Source organism: Podarcis erhardii (genome assembly GCF_964252035.2).
Source record: "Podarcis erhardii genome assembly, chromosome: 9".
NCBI lineage: Eukaryota > Metazoa > Chordata > Lepidosauria > Squamata > Lacertidae > Podarcis > Podarcis erhardii.
Genome location: NC_138512.1, coordinates 69,759,367 through 69,781,899, shown reverse-complemented (window position 1 = coordinate 69,781,899; position 22,533 = coordinate 69,759,367). Strand labels below are relative to the sequence as shown.

Here is a 22,533-nt window from a genome sequence, read left to right as displayed (position 1 = left end):
CAGAGTGGGTAGATCTGGTGTCTTCCAATACTTTGCGATGAGAATCCTTGCTGCTGTAGTAGCATACATAAAAAAAGTTCTGTCCTTCTTTGACACCACATGGCTTGCCATGCCCAGGAGAAAGGCCTCTGGTTTCTTCAGGAAGGTATATTTAAATACCTTTTTCATTTCATTATATATCATTTCCCATTTCCTTGGGCACGTCCACCAGAGGTGAAAGAATGTACCTTCATTTTCTTTACATTTCCAACATTTGTTATCTGGTAAGTGGTAAATTTTTGCAAGCTTGACTGGGGTCATGTACCACCTATAGATCATTTTCATAATATTCTCTCTCAAGGCATTACATGCCGTGAATTTCATGCCGGTGGTCCACAACCTTTCCCAGTCAGCAAACATAATGTTATGACCAATATCTTGAGCCCACTTAATCATAGCTGAATTAACTGTTTCATCCTGTGTATTCCATTTCAACAGCAAGTTATACATTTTTGACAAATTCTTGGTATTGGATTCTAGCAACTCTGTTTCCAATTTTGATTTTTCCACCTGAAAGCCCATTTTCCTGTCCAACTTATAGACCTCCAATATTTGATAATAATGAAGCCAGTCTCGGACTTTGTCTTTTAGATTCTCAAAACGCTGCAACTTCCATTTATCACCCTCCTGTTCTAGAATTTTGAATAGCTGCATTGCATCTAGCAGCCAAGCATCCTGTCACTCCACAGCAGCCAATCAGGTGTCTCCAGGAAGCACACAAGCTGGGCACTAAGGCAACAGTTGGCAAGGGACTGCCAGGAGTGTGCACTGAGGGAAGGGGGTCAGAATCTGGCTCAGGAGAGGGGGCCAGTGATTTGTGGGGACCTGTACTAGCCAAGAGGCAAGAGTCAGAGACAGGAGACACTTCAGAGTTGGAGGGTGAAGCACAAGAGGGGGTTGGTAGTAGAGGAGAAAGAGGCAGGTCAGGCAAGTGAAAGGGCTGGGTGCTTCCCCACTCTCTCCTGGACCACTGTCTCCCAGAACCAGGAGAGGATTGAAAAGGGAGGAGCAGAGGAAGTTTCCACATGGTGTAGTCCCTGGCTGCATGTGTGCATTACATCGAGGGAAGGTAGCTAAGCTGGTGGAGAGGGAATGGTCTCCAGTTGCTTCAGCTGCTCCATAGAGCTGCCTGGATGCTAGATTGTCATGCATAGGTGTCAGGGATTGTCTCCACCCCCATCATTCAGCCCAGACACTGAGGTCCAGCATCGAGGGCCTTTTGGTGGTAACCTCACTGCGAGAAGCGAGGTTACAGGGAATCAGGCAGAGGGCCTTCTCGGTAGTGGCACCCACCCTGTGGAACGCCCTCCCACCAGATGTCAAGGAAGTAAACAACTGTCTGACTTTTAGAAGGCATCTGAAGGCAGCCTTGTTTGGGGAAGTTTTTAATGTTTGAAGTTTTATTCTGTTTTTAGTGTTCTGTTGGGAGCTGCCTGGGGAAACCCAGCCAGATGGTCGGGGTATAAATAATAAAAATAAGAGGAGGAGGAATGGTGGAGATCTCTCTTGCCCTTCTCCTGTGGCTGCCAGAGAGGAGGAAGGCAGTCTCGAATTACAGCAGGGCTTGGAGGAAGATAGCAGCTCAGAGACAGGCAAACAGCCGAGTTATGCTGTGTTAGGAGAAGGAGGAGGGGAGACAGACCGGCTAGCTGACATGTCATTGGATAGCATACCTGACACCCCTTCTCCCCAAATGCGGTGTTTGTTAAGGGTGCTAGAACAAAGAGCACAGAGACAATTGTCCACAGACAGATGCCGTAGAAGCAGGTGCTGTTGCTAGAGAGGGAGAAGGAGGGAGCTCAGTGAGAGCAACTCCATTATGGAGGAATGATCGCAATTCTTTTGTCGCGATGACTGAATAAATACCGTATTTTTCGCCCCATAAGACGCACCGCCCCATAGGACGCACCTAGTTTTTTGGGGGGGAAATAAAGGGGGGAAAATTATTTTTCCCCCAGGCGCGGGGGCTGGCATGGGGGAAGCCTGAGCTTCCCCCGACCCCAGCCCCCAGAACAGGCTGCCGCCCCAAGCCTTGCGCGCCCGGCGGGACCTCCTGCAGGGCGCGAGAGGCTTGCCGACATCTGCCCGAAGCACGGGGTGGGCTCCACAGCTCGCCCCGTGCTTCGGGCTGCAGGCTGCCGCCCCAAGCCTTGCTCGCCCGCCGGGCGCACGAGGCTTAAGGACATCTGCCCGAAGCAGGGGACGTGCTCCGCAGCTCACCCCCTGCTTCAGGCTGCAAGCTGCCGCCCCAAGCCTCGCGCACCCAGCGGGACCTCCCGCCGGGCACGCGAGGCTTGCGGATAGCTTCCTGAAGCCTGGAGAGCAAGAGGGGTCGATGCGCACCGACGCCTCTCACTCTCCAGGCTTCAGCGAAAGCCTGCATTCGCCCCATTCGCTTCATTTTTGGAGTGGAAAAAGTGCATCCTATAGGGCGGTTTGCATAAAAGATTCAAACGCTGCTTCAATATAGTAAAAGCAGAAATGGCGGTGTAACATTTGGCACAAAATGACCTGCTCTGGAGAGAGAGAAAAGGTAGCTGACCTTTTGTTAGGAACGGTTCGTGTGTTCCTGGATTATGCTGAACCACAAGAGTGGAAAATTTCTGTGTGGATGTGCTGATTCTCTGTTTCTGGCACCTGCTTTAGCTACTCTTCCTTGATCTGCTTCCAAACGGCTAAAAAGCCAAACGTTTTAGTTGGCTGAACTCAATAATGTATGGCAAAGGGAGACTTGTCAAATGCCGGAGGGTAAAGAACGTTGCTTCTAGATGCAACATGGAGTACATGGAGGAATTTGTGTGCTGGTTGATGGCATGTGCAGGACGAAGAGTACATCGACTTGGCGGGGGGGGGCCCTGCGATTTTGTGAGTGCTTGTATTGGTAGACTCTGAATTCTGCATATGCCAACAGCCTGAAGATCTTTGTTGTTGAAGCAATGAAAATCTACAAAGTGCTATATGAAGATTAAAATCAAGACACGGTCACCTACGAACATGTTCACCATAAGCATGATTGTCTATGTACCGGAAACTGGAAATCTGTAAAAGCCACAAGGGATATCTGCTATGGAGGAAGAACATAGGAAGCTACCAGTCAGGAGTCCAGGTTCCCAGCTTGATAACACAGTAAGCGAAGATAATTAAAAAGGAGGATTTATTGCAAAAACAAACAGATAGTTCCAGATGGCTCTAACGCAGCCACCAGCATTATCACTCAAGATGACCGTTCTGAAGACTTCTTCTGGTTTTTGCAAAATATTGAACCGTTGCCCCTTACGTCTCTTGTTTTGCTTCCTATCTAGCAGCCCTCCCATTTGCCGGCTCTTTGGACTTATTGGATCAGCTGCAGCCTCTTCCTGTGCTGACAGACTGTCTCTGTGTCTGTTTGTGCCTGTTTGAGCTTCCTGAGAGCTTTTGGCTATGTTCCAGCCCGCTCTCAGTTGTTCCTTTGGCAACCGGCATTCCAATGTCTGAAGGAGTCACTACTGACTGCTGAGTTCTTTGCTCAGCCTGCGTCAAATCTAAGACTCTCTGTTCTGCAGCAGGCTGTAATGTTCCTCTAGGAGCTGGCTCATTCCTGACATGACCATTGCATCTTTCTAGCTTAGTGGTGTTTGCATTGACTGGCAGTAGATCTCCAGGGTTCAGATGATGGTCTCTCCCAGTGTTCATAATACAAATTCATGGAGGAAGGGGCTATTGGTGACTGCCAGCTATGCTCTGCCTCCACTGTCGTATGTTCATATGTTCTTATTTGGAAATGCCAAAGATTGAACTGTGAACCCTTGGCATCTTCAAGGCAGATGCTGTTCTGCCGAGCTACGGCCCTGGTCCCCATTGATGGTGATAATCAGAAGCAGTCCTCCCAAGTAAACGCACAAGAGTGATTTGCGACGATGACTTCCACCGCTTTCCCTTTGTGATGGTGGTGACCCAAAATGGACAGACACAGGGGTCACACCTGCCTTGTGCAAATCATTCAGCTGTACCCACAGATGCTGACCAACAAATCAGGAATGAACAACCCCCCCCCGCCATTTGCGTCAACTATTGACCAGTGCCTCTCCCCCCACCTCCACGATGCTGTGAAAGAGATACCATCAAACAGATGCCCAGCGTTCATATTCCAGCATATCCCAGGAGCTGGCCTCTAGTTACATTTTAGGCACTGCATGAATGCTTTCATACAGCCCCATGAAACATAGGATAAATTGGAAGAGAAAGCAGCTGTTGCATGCATCAGATGTCTACCTTGGTTAGTCATGTGGAGGCCACCAGAATAATCTAGGGCAATCCCTGCTCTACTAAGGTATCTAGCTTTGCAGTTGGGACTGGGAGTTAGTAACCATCTAGCTTGAGGATCTTTGCAACAGATACATCCAACATAGGGACACCTTGACTATCAGTGGTGGCTCATCAGCAACTTTCCAGATGTTGTTAGACACCCGTCAGCTTCAGCCAACATGGCAGATGGTCGGAGTCAATGGGAGTTAGAGCTGAGTGATATCTGGTTTTCAACATTGCAATATATCACCAGCTAAAAATCACAAATATCACGATGTTTGAAATAAGGATGGAGCTATGTAGAGGCATTGGCTGGTTTCACGGTTTTCTCTGTATCATGATTTTTACCAGCGCTTGCTCATGTGATTCGTTGCCCCCTGCAAAAGACAGGGGAGAGAGTTAACAGGGGCTGCAGGAATCAAGAGAAACATTGGCTGGCTTCATGGTTTTCCCCATATTGTGATTTTTGCATAGCACATGCACACACATCATGATTTGCAATTTATCGCCAGGGCAAAAAATCGGTTTCACAACATGGACTTCAAACTGGTTTTGGACAATATGTCGAAATATCGCCCAGCCCTAATGGGAGTTGCTTTCCAATTAAGAAAGCCTTCTCTGTATTTATTTGAGAGTTACTGCATCAAACCTAGTGGGGCTTATTCTTGAGTAGGATTGGGAATTCGAAGCTGAGGTACCCACGGTGAAAACTGAAGCAAGCCATTCTTTGTTTCCAATGAGTTACTCTAGAAAACTCTGCCTGTCACCAGCTTTGACTTCACCCACTTCCACCATGCGGTCCCTAATAGATTACGCCTCATGGTATGTGGCCCTAAGCAGAAAGAAGGTTCTCTACCCCTGACTTAAGGATGAACTATTTTGTGTTAAGTAATCCTGTTACTTTCTTAGGCGTCCACCTAGTCTAGCGTGGTCTGCAAGTATCCTAGCATTGTCTCCAGACACAAGACACTCCAGTTCTTCTGGTCTTTGAAGAAAAGATGCATATGGACAGAGATATTTGCTGACACTATCACCATGCTAACCCACAGCCTCTTCCCCTGACTCTCACGGATTCTGTGTCAGACCCTGACAGAAAATGGGACAGCATTAGGATTTGCAACAGGGCTTAATGCAAGCAAGTTGGCTCTAGAGACCATTACACATTCCTGAGCCAATGGGAGGGCGAATGGCTAAGCAAGTCATACGCTTGACTTTGCTGACGTTGCTATGGCAACCCAGTGAACCTGGTACCCTTACCCTGTGATGTTAACATATATGAGAGAGTGCTGGAGGGGAAATAGTTAAATAGGTTGCACAGACAGGACCCAGGGGGTGGAGTCAGTGGGTCTCTAAAACCAGTTCTGGGAGGAGTTCTGGGGGAGTTCGTTGGGAGTTGTTGGTGGGTAGTTGGTTGGATTTTGTGGGTTGGCTGGTTGGGAAAGGCAGTTGGTAATAGAGAGACAGTTAGGGCAGTGGGTTCTTGAGTGTGGGGGAGGTAGAAGAGATAGAGAGAGGAAAATAAGGCTAAGAAAGTAAAGAGCAACAACGTTTGGAATGCTGTAAATGTTTTGTTTGTGTCTGAAATAAAATGCACTCTTATTTATTAATTGAGAAGCTGACCGAGACTGAAGTAATTTTACCAGGGAGGACCTGGTTGGTGGCAGCGGATTAGTGGTATACGGGTCAATAGTCCGTGAGACGACTGGGGGCTCCGTATGAACGCCACATACCCCAGAACATTCAGATACGGTGTGGCATGGACCATGTATTGAGATAGTGCACACACAACCCTGACCTGCCCCATCTTGATAAGCTTTCGCGAACACTGGTGTTGGGAGGACACCTCTGAAGTTCTGCCCCACCACTGCTACTGGTGCCCTAACAGAACCTGGGCGCTAGAGGCCCAAGATTGCCATCTTCTAAAAAAAGCAGTCACCTTCCTTACAGACAGTGCAATCGCCCCTCTGTGGCAGGCTGCAAGAGCCTTAGTAACAACTTCTGAAATCTCTTTGAGCCTTTCTTCAGCTCCCTGGTTGCTTGTGTTGACATCCTGCCCACCCCTTTACTGCTGGGATGAGCAAGGACAGGAATGCAATGAGCAGCCAGGTAAGGTCATTAATCCTGGCGCAAAACCAGAGCAGGTATGTGTGCTCCAGGTATCTTTGGAAAAAGCCTTGTGTCTGACACGGAACAGCTTTATCCCGCCACCCCCCCTCCTTTTTTTTTTTTTTTTTAAAGGCACAGGAATGGATTAAATACAGCGTGAGAGTTAGGCAGAGCTTGACACCCATATAACTTGGCCTCAATTGATTCTGCAGCTGTATAGTAAATCAGCCCCAGGAAGACAGTTTCCTCAGGATACCCCTGTTACTTTTCCTGCTGCTGCACGTTGGGTCAGTTATGTTATCAGAGCAAAAATGACGGCTCCTCTCCCGTATCATTTATTTCCTGAGCTCCAGGGCTGTAAATTTGCACTGATCTGTGGCAGTACTTAGCTTTAATATTCTCATCAGCTTTATTAGAGAGGACTCGATTTCGTGTACTGTTTCACTGAGAAGGAATGAAGTCTCGGATCTTATAGCTGCATATCAGTGTGACTGAAAGGGTGATGTTCAACACAGAGAAACATCTCCCTCTGGAAGTGAGGTTTTAAAGCTCAGAGTCCTGGGTTTGAGCGCCACGTTGGGCAAAAGATTCTTGCATTGCAGGGGTTGGACTAGATGACATCCACGGTCCCTTCCAACACTACAGTGCTACGCTATGAAGTGGACACTGCATTGGAGGAGACTGATGTGTCCGTAGCAACGAAGCCTGAGCTCTGAGCCTTGATATATTCACCTTCTATTGAAGCTAACTACATGCAAATCCATATAACTGATTCCCAGGTTGCTTCCAAACGACCTGTTTACTGAGCATTCATTCTGATTTGTTTTCTGGGGCGTTAGACAATTTTGCATCAAGCAAATGTTATCTGACGTGTTTTTACGGGGCGGTGGGATAAAGCAGGGTTGTTGTGCAAGAGCTCCAAATTATCTTCTGTTCCATATTGTAAATTTGCTGGCTTGTGGCTGAATCCCACCTGAAAATAGCAAATGTGCGCAAGTGCCCCCAGTGTCACTTTTTTTATTTATTTTAAATGCAGCTTTGAAAGAGGGTTGCTTATTTTTTTTATTAATAATTAATAATTATTAAAATGAATAATTATAATTTGGATGATAATCTGGTCTTTTTATTTTAGTTTTTTATTTTTATTGGATTAGGATTTGATACGGTATGTTAATTGGATGTTTTTTATTGGAAAATTAATAAAAAATATTTTAAAAAACGAAAGAGGGTTGCTTAGAGCAGAGAAATGACGTGTATGTGGGTGGATTTCCCTTCTTGAAACTGCTTTTCATTTTTCAAAAGCACATTGGGGCTCAATTTGCATGAAACTTCTAGTTAACTCAAGTAGAACATGGAAAGGTGACACAGAAATGTCAGAGCATACCATTGGTTCACACTCGGATCACTCAATGTGTTGGTTGGTGGTTGGATACCTGCAGTCTAACGTTAGAGCTCAGACTGGGGGTCATTGTTGGCAGACATGATCTGAACTGTCTGGGTGTGTAGGACTTTAGTTAGAGCAGATGCTGGAAAATGCCCATCCCCTTTTGAATTGGGCTTAAGACAAAGCCACTTCCGACATCAGGAGGAGGTGGTGTTGCTATGGGCTTACGCCCCCAACACTCGCGCGAAGGCTGGCTTTCAGGGGAATCCTCAGGCCGCATCAGCCCCAGAGCCAGCCAATCGGCTGGCTCCGGGGGCGTGGCCTGGGTCATTTAAGGCCGGTGCGGCCCTGGGATCTCTCCCCTTTTCGACCATACAGCTGATTTCCACTTGGCGAATTGGCACCAGCCATTTGGTTTTTTTGCCTACCTAGTAGCAAATCATCACAACGTCTTTGGTTTTGGCGGTTAGGCATTGGTAGGGGTATTATTATGTAGATGTGTTGGGGGGGAGTGCCATCACCTCCACCAAATATTTAAGGGTAGTCCGGTAAAGGATTCCGGGGGGCGATGCCTCATCCGAAACCTTTGGAGGCCAGGGCCTAAAGCAAACCCCCGAGCGGTGACCCCGGGGGGAGTTCCTAGTGATGTGCATCACAGGGCACCCCCTGCTGGTGTTATCCCTTTCCAGTTTTCATGCTAACAGGCTGAAGCCGGATAGTCTGATAGGACCAATGTCTAAGCCAATACCGCTCTTACCTGTAACCAATCAAGTTGTGGCCAATTTTTGCCCATTAACCTAAACTAATGGTGTCCTGTGTCTTTATTCCAACTGGGGGGAGGCGGGAATCGCCATGCAATACCCTGTCCCGAAATTTCGATAGGGTAGTTGGAAGTGCACACACAAAAATGGAGTCACTTTTCGGGTATATCGAGTGCAAAGAGAAAAGGAAAAAAATAAGCTCTTTTTTTCCTCTCGGCTTCTTAATTTTCCCAAGCCGCTCCTACAAAAAATCATTTTTCCAAAGACTACATTTCCCTGTTCCTCCAGCTCAGGAACTTTCCTTTCTTCTTACATACATTCCCTGCCTCCTCTCCAACCAGAGGACTCTAGATCTTTTCCGCCTGTCCCCACACATAGAAGCTGTTTGACACCCCAGGTAATTTTCCTAGCACATTAATTTTAATATGAATGGAGCGTCAAAAGCTCCTTTGGAGGCTGTTAAATTCCCAGCCCGAGTCTGTTTATAGAAGCCGTCGCTGGATGGAAGAGAAGCTCTAATCAGATTGTAGCTACCGGGTCTTAGGTGGATCAATTATTTTGCAGCTGGAATTGATTGCTTTTCATCGCAGGCCCGAGCCTTTTGATTACATGTTTTGGAAGTACGGAATGAATAGCTTTGGACTTGTTACAGCCATGGGTACTAATCGGCGTGTAGCAGATAGACTTGGTTTGCCAAGTTTGCCTCTGCAATGTTTAAGGGCCCTTTTCCTTTTTAATTCGTTTGAACTCTTTGCTGCCCCGTAATTGCGTGCAGTGTTCATGCTTTTTAATGCAATTTTAATTCCGAGCTTATGACTTGTTTGCAGAACAACACCGCTTGGAAGCCAGACTCCTGCCGGGAGTGCAGTTGCCATGGTGACATTGTCCTGTGCAAAGGCGTCGTTTGCAAAAACCCTCGCTGCGACTTCGGGAAGGTAAGGCGGCGGAATGACGTCCGCGTGGGGAAATGGAGTGGTCGTGGCAAGTTCAGTCTCTGGCATCTCCTTATAGGGCTGGCAAGGATATAACCCTGGAGTGCTGCTGCCAGTCAGTGCAGACAGGACTGAACTCTATGGACCAGTGGTTTAACTCCATCTAAGGCGCTGTGGGTTAAACCACAGAGCCTAGGACTTGCCGATCAGAAGGTCGGCGGTTCGAATCCCTGCAACAGGGTGAGCTCCTGTTCTTCAGTCCCAGCTCCTGCCAACCTAGCAGTTCGAAAGCACGTCAAAGTGCAAGTAGATAAATAGGTACTGCTCCGGTGGGAAGGTAAATGGCGTTTCCGTGCGCTGCTCTGGTTCGCCAGAAGCGGCTTAGTCATGCTGGCCACATGGCCCGGAAGCTGTACGTGAGCTCCCTCGGCCAATAAAGCGAGATGAGCGCTGCAACCCCAGAGTCGGCCACGACTGGACCTAATGGTCAGGGGTCCCTTTACCTTTACCTTAAGCCATATTCCTATTGTCTCTTCTTTATTTGAAAGTGTGGCTCAGTCAGTAGAGCACGAGACTCTTAATCTTAGGGTTGTGGGTTTGAGCCCCACATTGGGCAAAAGATTCCTGCGTTTTAAGGGATTGGACTAGATGATCCTTGTGGTCCCTTCCAATTGTACAATTCTATGCTTTTAGTTTATTACAGGGGTTACCAATGTGACAGGTGCCCAGTGGTACCTCCTATGGCACCCACATCATCATCATCATCATCATCATCAACAACTTATTATTTATACCCCGCCCATCTGGCTGGGTTTCCCCAGCCACTCTGGGCAGCTCCCAACAGAATATTAAAAACTTGATAAAAGATCCAACACCAAAAACTTCCCTAAACAGGGTTGCCTTCAGATGTCATCTAACAGTCAGATAGTTGTTTATTTCCTTGACATCTGGTGGCCGGGCGTTCCACAGGGTGGGTGCCACCACCGAGAAGGCCCTCTGCCTGATTCCCTGTAACCTCGCTTCTCGCAGTGAGGTTACCACCAAAAGGCCTCGGTGCTGGACCTCAGTGTCTGGGCTGAATGATGGGGGTGGAGACAATCCCTGACACCTATGCATGACAATCTAGCATCCAGGCAGCTCTATGGAGCAGCTGAAGCAACCTCAGTGTCCGGGCTGAATGATGAAGGTGGAGATGCTCCTTCAGGTATACTGGACCGAGGCCGTTTAGGGCTTTAAAGTTCAGCACCAACACTTTGAATTGTGCTCGGAAACATACTGGGAGCCAGTGTAGGTCTTTCAGGACCTGTGTTATATGGTCTCTACAATGCACAAGAGACTTTCTTGCTCTCCCTGCTAAGTTCCTATTCAGGTTCTTCTGTTAGATTGAACACCGCTCCCCCCCAATAATAATAATAATAATAATAATAATAATAATAATAATAATGCCCACATGGATGCTAGGACTAGAAACTGATTTCTCCTTTCCATTCTGAACAGAGGAGGCCTATATTGTCGAGACTGTGTTGGAATATCAGGAATGGGATTTTCTAGATAGATGGATTTGTGACACTCACTGAATGGCTTTTTCTCGTTCAGGGGGAAGTGCTACAAACACCTGCCAACGCTTGCTGCCCTGAGTGCATTTCGCAAACGGAGGGATTTTGTGAGCATGAAGGACGGGTCCACGAGGTGAGCATTTCTTGTGTATCCCTTTCAACTTGCAGTTGGCTTTTCTTCTTGGAAATAACTCTTGTCTCGTTCCCTCTTGGGACCTTGCCTTGCTGCTGCGGAGAGACATTCAGAGAACTTCATGTTTGAAACACAATCTGAGTGAGATCTAGCTGCTTGTCTGGTATGCCGGGCTGAGAGAAGTCTGGTCGCTTGATTGCTGGGCTTTCTTAATATCCACAAAGTATTGCATTGATCCGCTCGGCCAATTCTTTGGCTGCCTTAGATTTTTCTCCAGTTCTTCCATTCGGGGAACTAGGTCAGAACAGTCTTAAGCGGCTTCACACATGGCCTAACCAAAGTTATTGCTGCAAATTAACTTTTGGGCAGATACCCAAAGATGAGAAGAGGAATGGGGGGGAAAATAATAATAACTGGCGCACTCTCGGTGCCAACTGGGTCATTTTCACAAGCTTGGCATTTTCGCTGCGAGAATATGAGTATGTTCATTTCCAGGAGCTCGCTTATTGCATAAATATAGGGGAAGAACCATTAATCATCTCATTTGTTTGCTGATTGTAGTTTCTCCCATTTGTAGATAATTTGGGGCTCGCAAGGAGTAGCGTAGGACTGCCAGCAGACATTCAGAAAGCAGCCATTTCTCCAAATAGTAGGCCTGTCAATGAGTCTTCACCATGCTAGCAGAAAATAGAACCCCATAGCTGTCAACCGTCCCTTATTTAGTGGGAAACTCCCTTATCCCAGCGCCGTGTCTCGCTGCTGTCCCTTACTGATGATGTCCCTTCAATTTCCCGGGTTTCAAAGGAAGCAGCTCCTCTCCCTCCCTCCCTGCCAGCCAGGGAGGAGGGAGGCTCCAACTGTGTTGCTTGGCTGTGTTGCTCACCCAATAAGGAGTCTAAGAACGACTGGGGGGTGGAGCTTGCATGCCTTGTGCCGATCAAATCGGCCGGGTTGCCTGGAGACTCGCCTTTGCTTAGCGCTTCCCAGCGGAGAGGGGACGGTGGTTTTCCTTGCTGCATCCCCTTTGCCGGGTTGCTGCGCTGTGGGAACCACCACTTGAGGCTTCGTTTGGCCTCTGGCTGGGCTTTCTGCCTTTGGCTTGGAGGGGCTCAGAAGTTGAACATAACTGTGCTTGGAAAATCCCTTATTTTGGCTGCTGATCCCTTATTTTCGAGGCTGCTGGTCCCTTATTTCCAAATCTGTAAGTTGACAGCTATGGAACTCTCATGTGCAGAGGCAGTGTATCTCCAAGTTTTATTTGCTAGGGACAAACAGGGACCAGCCACCACTCTAAATTAGACTGTTATTAGAGTGTTGTTTTTCTAGTATTTCCTGTCCTTCCATTAGAAAAAAAAAGAATCAACAGGGTGGACTTTTCAGAGAGAATGGATGCAATGCAGCAATGGGGAACATGTGCATTGTTGGGAATCCAGCCCTCACCAGAATGGCCAGTGGTCTGGGAAGGTGGGAGTTTGGGACCCCCAGATGTTGTTAGAGCACAGCTTCCCCATCCGCGGTCCAACAGGGCAGGTGGCTGTGAAAGCTAAATGGATCTGGCTGCCAGCCGTTGCCCAGAATATTGGGCATGGATGGACCTCTCGTGTGGCTCAGAAAGCACAGTTTTTATGGGCTGAAAGCTGAGATGGCTTGGTTGGTTGAGCATGAGACTCTCAATCTCAGAGCCGTTGGTTCAAGCCCCCCATTGGACAAAAGATTCCTGCGTTGCAGAGGGTTGTACTACATCATTGTGCGGGCAGAAACAAAATATTCCTATCCCACAGCAGCCGCCCTGTACCCACCAGTCTGTTCTGGAGCACATCAGTTTTGGGGGAGTGTGGTGGCGGGCACGTAAGGGGAAGGAGAGGAATGGGAATTCCCATTGGATGAGCGGAAGCTGTTCTGCTCGGACAGCGATTTCACCGGCTACAGCTCTTCGCTTTAGGTCTCTGCCCACTTTGCTGCTTATATAACTTTTCCTCTGCTTGCTTCGCCAACAGAGAAAGTTGAGATCTAAAGGGTCTCGCAGGGGCGTTCTTTGCCAGCTGGCTAAATGGGGACATAAAATGGAGAAACATGGCAGAATATAAAGATTTAAATGTCCTCCTTAGTTTTAAAGCAAGGCAATAATGGTTCCAGTTATAATGTATGTCCGAGAGTATTATTGCAGCAAATGCAAACATTAAAATATATGAGCCAGGCTTTATTTTCAACCCAGGGCTAGGAGGAAGGGTGATGCTGTTATGAGTTCTGGTCGAGCCTGCCATACAGATCTGGCCATACTTTTGGTAGGGAGTTTAGTGACTTCTGGCTTAGTGGTTACAAAAATGTCCCTTATCAGAACCAGTAGCCAGGGAATAGCAGAAACATCCGAGAATCAGTGTATTTCTAAATTTGCATCTACAGTAGTACCTCGGGTTAAGTACTTAATTCGTTCCGGAGGTCCATTCTTAACCTGAAACTGTTCTTAACCTGAAGCACGACTTTAGCCAATGGGGCCTCCCACTGCCGCCGTGCCGCCACTGCGCAATTTCTGTCCTTATCCTGAAGCAAAGTTCTTAACCCGAGATACAGTGGTACCTTGGGTTACATACGCTTCAGGTTACATGTGCTTCAGGTTACAGAATCTGCTAACCCAGAAATATTACCTTGGGTTAAGAACTTTGCTTCAGGATGAGAACAGAAATCGTGCGGCAGCAGGAGGCCTCATTAGCTAAAGTGGTGCTTCAGGTTAAGAACAGTTTCAGGTTAAGAACAGGCCTCCAGAACGAATTAAGTTCTTAACCCGAGGTAAAGGTAAAGGTAAAGGTAAAGGGACCCCTGAACATTAGGTCCAGTCGTGACCGACTCTGGGGTTGCGGCGCTCATCTCGCTTTATTGGCTGAGGGAGCCAGCGTACAGCTTCCGTGTCATGTGGCCAGCATGACTAAGCCACTTCTGGCGAACCAGAGCAGCGCACGGAAACACCGCGTACCTTCCCGCCAGGGCGGTACCTATTTATCTACTTACACTTTGACATGCTTTCAAACTGCTATGTTGCCAGGAGCAGGGACCGAGCAATGGGAGCTCACCCCGTCGCGGGGATTCGAACCGCCTACCTTCTGATCGGCAAGTCCTAGGCTCTGTGGTTTAACCCACAGCGCCACCCGCGTCCCTAGCCCGAGGTACCACTGTACTATTTCTGGGTTAGTGCAGTCTGTAACCTGAAGCGTCTGTAACCTGAGGTACCAGTGTATGTTCAGAATACAGTGGTGCCTCGCAAGACGAAATTAATTCGTTCCGCGAGTTGTTTCGTCTTGCGATTTTTTCGTTTTGCGGAGCGCGGATTCCCTGGGTATTAACGGTTGTAAGAAAAAGGAAACAAACTCGCAAGATGCTTTCGTCTTGCGAAGCAAGCCCATAGGGAAAATCGTCTTGCGAAGCAACTCAAAAAACGAAAAACCCTTGTCTTGCGCGTTTTTCGTCTTACGAGGCATTCGTCTTGTGAGGTACCACTGTAGAAGATGCTATGGTGGCTTGGATGGATTTAAAACAGGACGAGGCAAATTCGTGGAGGGTGAAACCTTCAGCACCTACTAGCCATAATGGCCAGCTGTATAGTACCTCTGCCTTTTGGGAGGTGGGCAATGTGCCTCTGAATACCAATTGCTGGGAATCACAGGTGGGGAGAGTTTTCTGCATTATGTCCTGCTTCCCATATGCTTCTGGTTAGCCCCTAGGAGAAAAGGATGCTGACCCGAATGGACTATTGGTCTTTGATCTAGCAAGGCTTGCCTTATAGTCAAATGATCTGGTTTCCTTGGCGTCCCATTCATGATGGGATTAGGAGACGGGTAAATATAATACAGCAAAGTCCCACAGCTTCTTCTGTTGCCAACAATTGACAGTTACCTGTTTTTTCCACTCTGTTTCCCCTGTAGCATGGTACGGAATGGGCTGGCTCCGAATGTATGACCTGTGCTTGTGCCAGTGGGGAAATCACCTGCACCCCCAAGGCTTGCCCTGCCCTCTCCTGCGAGGGAGTGGCCCCCCCCAGGCAAGGAGAGTGCTGCCCACGGTGTGCCGGCAGCGGAGGTGAGTGAGTAAAAGGGTCGTGAAGGGAGAGGGGATTCGCCCTGGATTTGTCCGTCTTGAAAACGTAAGCAGACTTGCCGCCGTCGCCGCAGCTTAGCCAAATGTAATCTAAACTTGTCCAATAAGCTGTTGCTTATTGCAGGATTTATACAGCCACTTTTAAATAGGGGAGGAAAATCTGGCACTCCAGCTTTCCATCCATTTGATTGCTAAACTAATTATTATTATTGTTATTGTTATTGTTATTGTTATTGTTATTGTTATTATTTTCTTATTATACTGCCCTTCATCCGGGGATCAGAGGGTGGTTTACAATATAAAAGCACAAAAATATCTAATATATTAACAAACAACCCCCCCCCCCATTTTAACAGGCCAAGGATTCATTATTATTTATGTGCTGATAGTGTCCTCTTGGCTTATCTTTGGTGCCCTGAAAATGCCAACCTAGGCTGACCTTTTTCCACCGCAACCTGTTTTGTGCTGGGCTGTCCTCTCAGTGGCTCACAGTTGCCTCTTTCATTATTAAAACAACTATTTCCCTTTCCTCCAAGGAACTCAAGGTGGAGTACATAGTCCTCCCCTCCATTTTATCCTCACAGCAACCCTGTGAAGTAGGTCACCTAGTGAGCTTCATAGCTACTTGGGGATTCGAACCCTGGTCTCCCAGGTCCTAGTCCAACACTCTAACCACTACACCACATGGGCTCTCTCTTTCTTTGCATGTCCCCACTCATGTGCCTTTCTGAGGAGACATGTAGCAGCAAGAATTGACCGCAACACACATTTATGCATCATTTAAGACCGACTTTCTGGCTTCTTGTGTGATCTCTGATATGCATTGTAATGGTTCTAGGGGGTTGCTCATGCGTAAGTTGCCTCCACTCTTGGCTTGGTTGCCTGGTTGAACCCTTTCTGTCTGGACAGCCCTTCACTGCGTGGCTGTCTCAGTCGCTGGCAGAATCCGTCAGTGGGCGTTTCTTAAACTTCTTCCAGCAAAAAAGTTCTTTGACGCCAAGTCTCCTCCTACTCTCCCTGCGCGGAAGTCTTCTGCGCAGGGAGGGTGTGGGCAGCGGAGGACCCGTGCTCTCCCCGCTGGTCTCTGTTGAAGAGTCCTGGAGCCTTTTCTCCGATTCCCCCATCTGCCCCCCCTTCTCTCCTGGTGTTACGTTGATTTCCTTCCCCAGCAGCTGGGCTGCCTCTCTCCCTGCTGGGACCCTCTCCGGCATCGCTCTGGAGCCTTCCCTCCACGTCTGGCTCTGATGGCAGCTCCCTGACATGCATTTAAAAGATACCTTGAACGAGGGAACTTTCATGATCACGCAGAATTCCATGCTTGTTTGGTTGTGTGTGCATCAATTCTATGCAGATTTACAGTTTAGAGCATGAAAACTGGGAATGGAGGCACAATCTTCTATTATTATTATTATTATTATTATTATTATTATTATTATTATTATTATACCACTCTATACCTGGTATACCTGGAGGTCTCAGGGCAGTTCACAGAACAACATCAAAATATAAAGTCACAAAATATATAATCAAAATGAAAACAACAACCTATTCTCCTCCTTCGCCCTTCAACGTGATACTCATGGCAAAAGTTACAGATAGGTAGCCGTGTTGGTCTGCCATGGTCAAAACAAAATAAAAAAATTCCTTCCAGTAGCACCTTAAAGACCAACTGAGTTAGTTCTAACTAACTCAGTTGGTCTTTAAGGTGCTACTGGAAGGAATTTTTTTATTTTGTTTTGACTCATGGCAAAAGGCATCTTTCCATTCTTCCGAGATTATTTTGCTATTGGGAAAGGGGGGAAATAGGGAAACACCAGAGGAACACACATGTCTCATTTGAAACAGAAGACTTTCCATGTGCTTCTGCGTCCCTTCTGGACCACAAGGGACAGATTCAGAGGATAATGTAACTATGGAAGTGTTACAGATATGCCTGATACAGATAGGTAGCCGCTCATACCAAGAACTAACTTAGTTGGTCTTTAAGGTGCTACTGGAAGGAATTTTTTTATTTTGTTTTGAGATATGCCTGATGTTGTGAGATTGCTCTTCGAAAAACGAAGAGTATAACCTCACAGACTCTAGAATAGGGGTAGGAATCCTTTGGCCTTCCAGATGTTTCTGAACCATTGCTGGCTGTTCAGCACGCTGTCTGGGCCTGATGGGACCCAGACTTTATGAACATCTGGAGGCCAGAGGTTCACCAGCCCTGCTCTCAAATGTTCCGCGAACCTAGGAAAAAACCAATGGTCTTCAATGCCTTTTAGAGCCTTGTTCTTTTGATGGTCAAACGTACCTGGATGGTGAGGATTGGCAGCCCAGCAAGTGTGCCAGATGTGTCTGTCGGAACGGGACTGCGCAGTGTTTCACCGTAGTTTGTCAGCCTATATTGTGTAAAGAGGTAAGATCGTGCAAGACTTCTCTGCATTTTATTCAACCTTTTCTTTTAAATGGTTATTATTTATTTTCATGTTCAACTTTGCCATTCAGGTGAAAAAACAAGGCATTGTCTTAACTTTATCTGTTTCCTCTGCTGTAACTAACTGGAGCTGAGCTTTAAAAAGGGGGGGGGGGAGGCATTTCATGAAAACCTTTGCACCCTGCAAAATGATTCCCCAGTTTTGGAGAGGAATGGAGCAAAACTGTTAATGCCTTAACTCTGACTTGGCTTGGTGTCGATGTCATGTAGTTTAGTTTGACTGCATGGCAATGTGACACGCATTACATTGCTTGCAATGTGATGTGAAATCTCCTCTTCGAGCGAGAAAATGTTTGCAGTCCTATTATTATTGATTACAGTGAGGTGCCCCCACTGTGGTTCTAGAAGACATGGAACCAATTCACCCTGAGCAGAGGTAGGTGTTAGAATTCCTGCTCCATGATTGCAGTCATGGGGTTTTTGTCTTTCTCATGACAGTATATGTTTTGACTCCACAAAGTGGGAAGTGACAGAGACAGGGTGTCTGTGTTACTGTGTTCCGTGAAGTGGGACTATTGTCCTTTGTTCTTTTTCTCTTTGCTGTCTGATGCTAGAGAAAGGGAGCCATGTTGCAGTGCTCCATGTGTGTTTATTTGTAAATAAAGTAGATTAGCCAAAATGCTGAGTTGCTGAGGTCTGTCACGCAAGTTGCGAAGACTCTGCGGATCCCTAAATGTTGGCATTGGTCGCTGTGATGTTTGGACAAAAAAAAGCTTTTGAAGCTCCTGAACAATCAGCCAGGAGGGAGAGAACATGCCAGTCGGGCATGTGTCTCTGCCAGGGTCCTACTCGAGTGTAGGCTGAACTCCTGACAGTAGGTTCAATGAGGCTTGGATTAGAAAAGTCAAAATGAGGATGGAGTAAGAAGATTCTTGTGTAGGAACAGACAGAGACACTTGCGTGCTTAAGTTTTGGAGAGAAACAGGATATAGAAGAGAGACTAAAGTCACACCCACACTATACATTTAAAGCACTTTCGTACCACTTCCCCAAAGTATCCTGTGAATTTTGTAGCCTGTTATGGGAAACAATTATTAGGGACTGCTTCCTCAGTGACCCATGGCTATGGTTGCCATTTCTGGAAAACAGAGACTTTCTGGCAATGTGACTTTTTTTAAAAAAAAAAACATGTTTTGATTGGGTCCAAATATAAGTAAAGGGTAAAAGGTAAAGGACCCCACGACGGTTAAGGCCAGTCAAAGGCGACTATGGGGCTGCAGCACTCATCTCGCTTTCAGGCCAAAGGAGCCGGCGTTTGTCCACAGACAGCTTTCCGGGTCATGTGGTCAGCATGACTAAATCACTTCTGGTGCAACGGAACACCATGACAGAAACCAGAGCGCACGGAAACGCTGTCGACCTTCCTGCTGGAGTGGTACCTATTTATCTACTTGCACTGGTGTGCTTTTGAACTGTTAGGTTGGCAGGAGCTGGGACAGAGCAACGGGAGATCACCCCGTCACGGGGATTTGAACCGCTGACCTTCTGATCGGCAGGCCCAAGAGGCTCAGTGGTTTAGACCAGTGTTCCCCAACCTTGGGCCTCCAGCTGTTTTTGGACTACAACTCCCATCCTCCTTCGCTAGCAAGACCAGTGGTCAAGGATGATGGGAATTGTAGTCCAAAAACAGCTGGAGGCCCAAGGTTGGGGAACACTGGTTTAGACTACAGCGCTATCCGCATCCCTTTGGGTCCAAATATAAGCTTCTCCTGAATATAGGCCACACCCCAAAAAGAGATGTCTTAAATCTTCTCTGCCTTCTTCCTCCTTCAGAATCTCATGTCCATTTTTGGAGAAGCTCCTCTTCAAGTTCTCTCCAGCGTTCTCTGTTGTTTCCTTCCTGCATCCACATCAGCCCTTCTGTTGGCTTTAAATAATCCAACCTTCACATAGGTGATTGCCCCCGGTCCTTTGAAATTGTAGGGTCTCCAACCTGCTTTTATTCCATTGACCTGAATAGTCTCATGCCATGTATACCCATTTTAACTTTGTAAGAACACAATCCTAGGCCGCACTCAGATTTCATACAAGCTGGATTTGGTGGGGCAGAGTGTGGCCTTTATTCAGATCAATACGAAATGTTCCTGCCAAGAAATAAGGCGGCTACATTTCCTCCTATCTCATTTGTAGACAGCCCTGTTTCCATTCTTCATTGCTGAGTACCACCCTCCAAATTACAGTTGGTGTCAGGAGGTTACTGCTTTTATTTTATTTTTTGCTGCTCTGCACATTCCTTTTTTACATTCACTGAACAGCGCCCTTGATATGTGGGCTTAGTCATCCAGGTTAGCAGCTGAAACCTTGGCCGGGGAAGGCATTCAGCAAACAATCTTCATCCTCATAAATTTATTTTCTCTCTTCACATCTTCTCACCTGCGTCGGAAGCAGCCAGGTGTTCACATTAGTAATACCCAATTCCTTTATTAGATTCACCCGCCCTCCCAATTTTAGAAGAATTTATAACACAGTAACATTTAACGGCAGTTAACAGCCAAATACCTTTTTTTTTCAGAGGGTATTGTCATGTCAGAGGATTAGTTCATAAAGATGTAACCAACCTATTTCCTCTAACAGATTAATGCCAGTTCTTTTTCTGACGAGAGCATAAAACCGCTTTCAGGCAGCATGCAAAAATGCTCTGCACTGGCTCGGATGAATCGCAAAACACGAAAGAAATGAGCTTCAGGACAAGTTGATGGGAGATTCTTGAACGTTTTCATCTCACCCCACATCTTTGCCACTGATCACACTATTATTTAATCAGCCAGTCATTAGAATGTGGAAGAGATGTATCGGTGAGACAAGGAGGGTGTGAATAATCAGACCTGCGGGCCTGTGGGGTTAACGCAGCAACAGCAACCCAATTCCCCCTTTAGCTAATTTTGAGAATGTTTGATAGATTTCCTAAGATGAGGCTCTAATGGAAAATGCATTAACCTTAACGGTGAGGCTCCTACCCTGCTCATTCATCTCTCATTTTTCATTCCCGTACTGGCAAAGTGTCCATCAGTAAGGCAACACCGCGTCTTCACTCCTTCTCCCAAAGTGAAAGATTTCCATTGGCTCCTAGCGGTTAAAGGTAAAGGGACCCCTGACCATTAGGTCCAGTCGTGACAGACTCTGGGGTTGCGGCGCTCATCTCGTTTATTGCCCAAGGGAGCCGGCGTACAGCTTCTGGGTCATGTGGCCAGCATGACTAAGCCGCTTCTGGTGAACCAGAGCAGCGCACGGAAACACCGTTTACCTTCCCGCTGGAGCAGTGCCTATTTATCTACTTGCACTTTGACTTGCTTTCGAACTGCTAGGTTGGCAGGAGCAGGGAATGAGCAACGGGAGCCCACCCTGTCGCGGGGATTTGAACTGCTGACCTTCTGATCGGCAAGTCCCAGGCTCTGTGGTTTAACCCACAGCACCACCCGTGTCCCTTGGGGGCCAGCAAAAGCTGGGCATGTCTCCTCTTCAAGGGACGACAGCTACCCTGTTTTGCTGGGGCTTGGGGGTGCCCAGGGCAAGCACCAATGACTGCCAGAGACACTTCTGGCTCAGCCCAAGGCAAGGCAGTTCATGGGACCTTGGGCAGTTCTGGAGGGTAACCTTGTTGGCTGAGTTGCGCAAGATGGGGACAAAGATGGCAGGGCTCTCTTTGAAGTAGCTGCTGCCCCTATGAATTGAATTGAATTCTAAATTATATTTCGGAAACGTGGGAGATTACAAGGGGTCAAAAATATATATGGATGTACCGTAAAACAAAGCAAAAAAACTTGTTTTGATGAATTGGAAGAGCCGCAAAAAGATTCCATTGAGCACATGGATTGATAATATGGACAGATTAGCTGCATACGAACGAATTGCATGTCAACGCAAATTAAAAATGGATAAATATGAAGAAATCTGGAAGGAATATTTAAGCGATAAGGTGGATAGTGGTGGGAAGTAGGGGGAGGAGAGAGAGTTGGGAAAATATTGTTTAAAAGGTGTAGTCATAGGTATATTAGTGTATTCAAATCTGAATTGTCAAATTGTGTGATTAGTGTTATCATGGTTTTTGTTGTATGTGTCTTTTGCGGTTGTTGTTTGTATTGAAAAATGATTAAATAAATAATAATAATAATAAAAAGTAGCTGCTGCCTCTTGGGAGAGCCATGAGTAGTTTTTCCGGGGCCTGTAGCCTATTCTGTATCCATTTGCTGCTGTACGGTTGTGCAGTAGGAGAGCCTGCAAGGAAGTCATCCTCAGACAAGGATGAGAATGCCCACCCTCAAACCAGCACAGTGTAGAATCGGGTGCTATGGGCTCCCCATCATCTGAGGATACCAGCACCTTCACTTTTCTCCATGGAACCCATGGCTCCCACTGAGATTTGAGAGATCTCAGAGTTGGACTTGAAGCCTCAAAGCTTGAAGTCTCCAATGGGTGAAATCAGGGACCATTGGATGTGCTTTGAAAGGGCTGGAGGAGGATATGTCAAGGTGATGCAGCATGCAGAATCAAAAATTAAATGCAAAAGGGATCCGGAGACACAGTTCATTAATATTGTAGAACAACAGAACAGAGTGGCCTCTTCGCCCTCAGCCTCAACCCTTGTCTCTGCCTGGATCTATCTTGCCACATATTTAGTGCTCAGTGCAGTTCACTTCCTTTCTCCCTTGCTGGGCTCCCCAGGCCCAGCAAGCAGGGTGGCATAATTGGTTGTTGGGTACTGTATCTATCTTTTGCCTTTACCAGTTAGCCATGCCTACAGTTGCAGTCATTTTACCTGATGATCCTGGG

At 47.0% G+C, this 22,533-nt stretch overlaps 1 protein-coding gene across 2 annotated transcripts in view; it reads left to right on the top strand.

Moving 5' to 3' along the window:
• The window catches only part of FRAS1 (Fraser extracellular matrix complex subunit 1), a 384,087-nt gene that overhangs the window by 130,725 nt on the left and 230,829 nt on the right, over positions 1–22,533 (top strand). For both annotated transcript variants that reach the window (XM_081876572.1, XM_081876571.1), the window contains exons 3-6: positions 9,402–9,509; positions 11,103–11,195; positions 15,113–15,266; positions 17,552–17,685. In XM_081876572.1, coding sequence (XP_081732698.1) covers positions 9,402–9,509; positions 11,103–11,195; positions 15,113–15,266; positions 17,552–17,685 — 489 coding nt within the window. The remainder of the gene's footprint in view (positions 1–9,401; positions 9,510–11,102; positions 11,196–15,112; positions 15,267–17,551; positions 17,686–22,533) is intronic.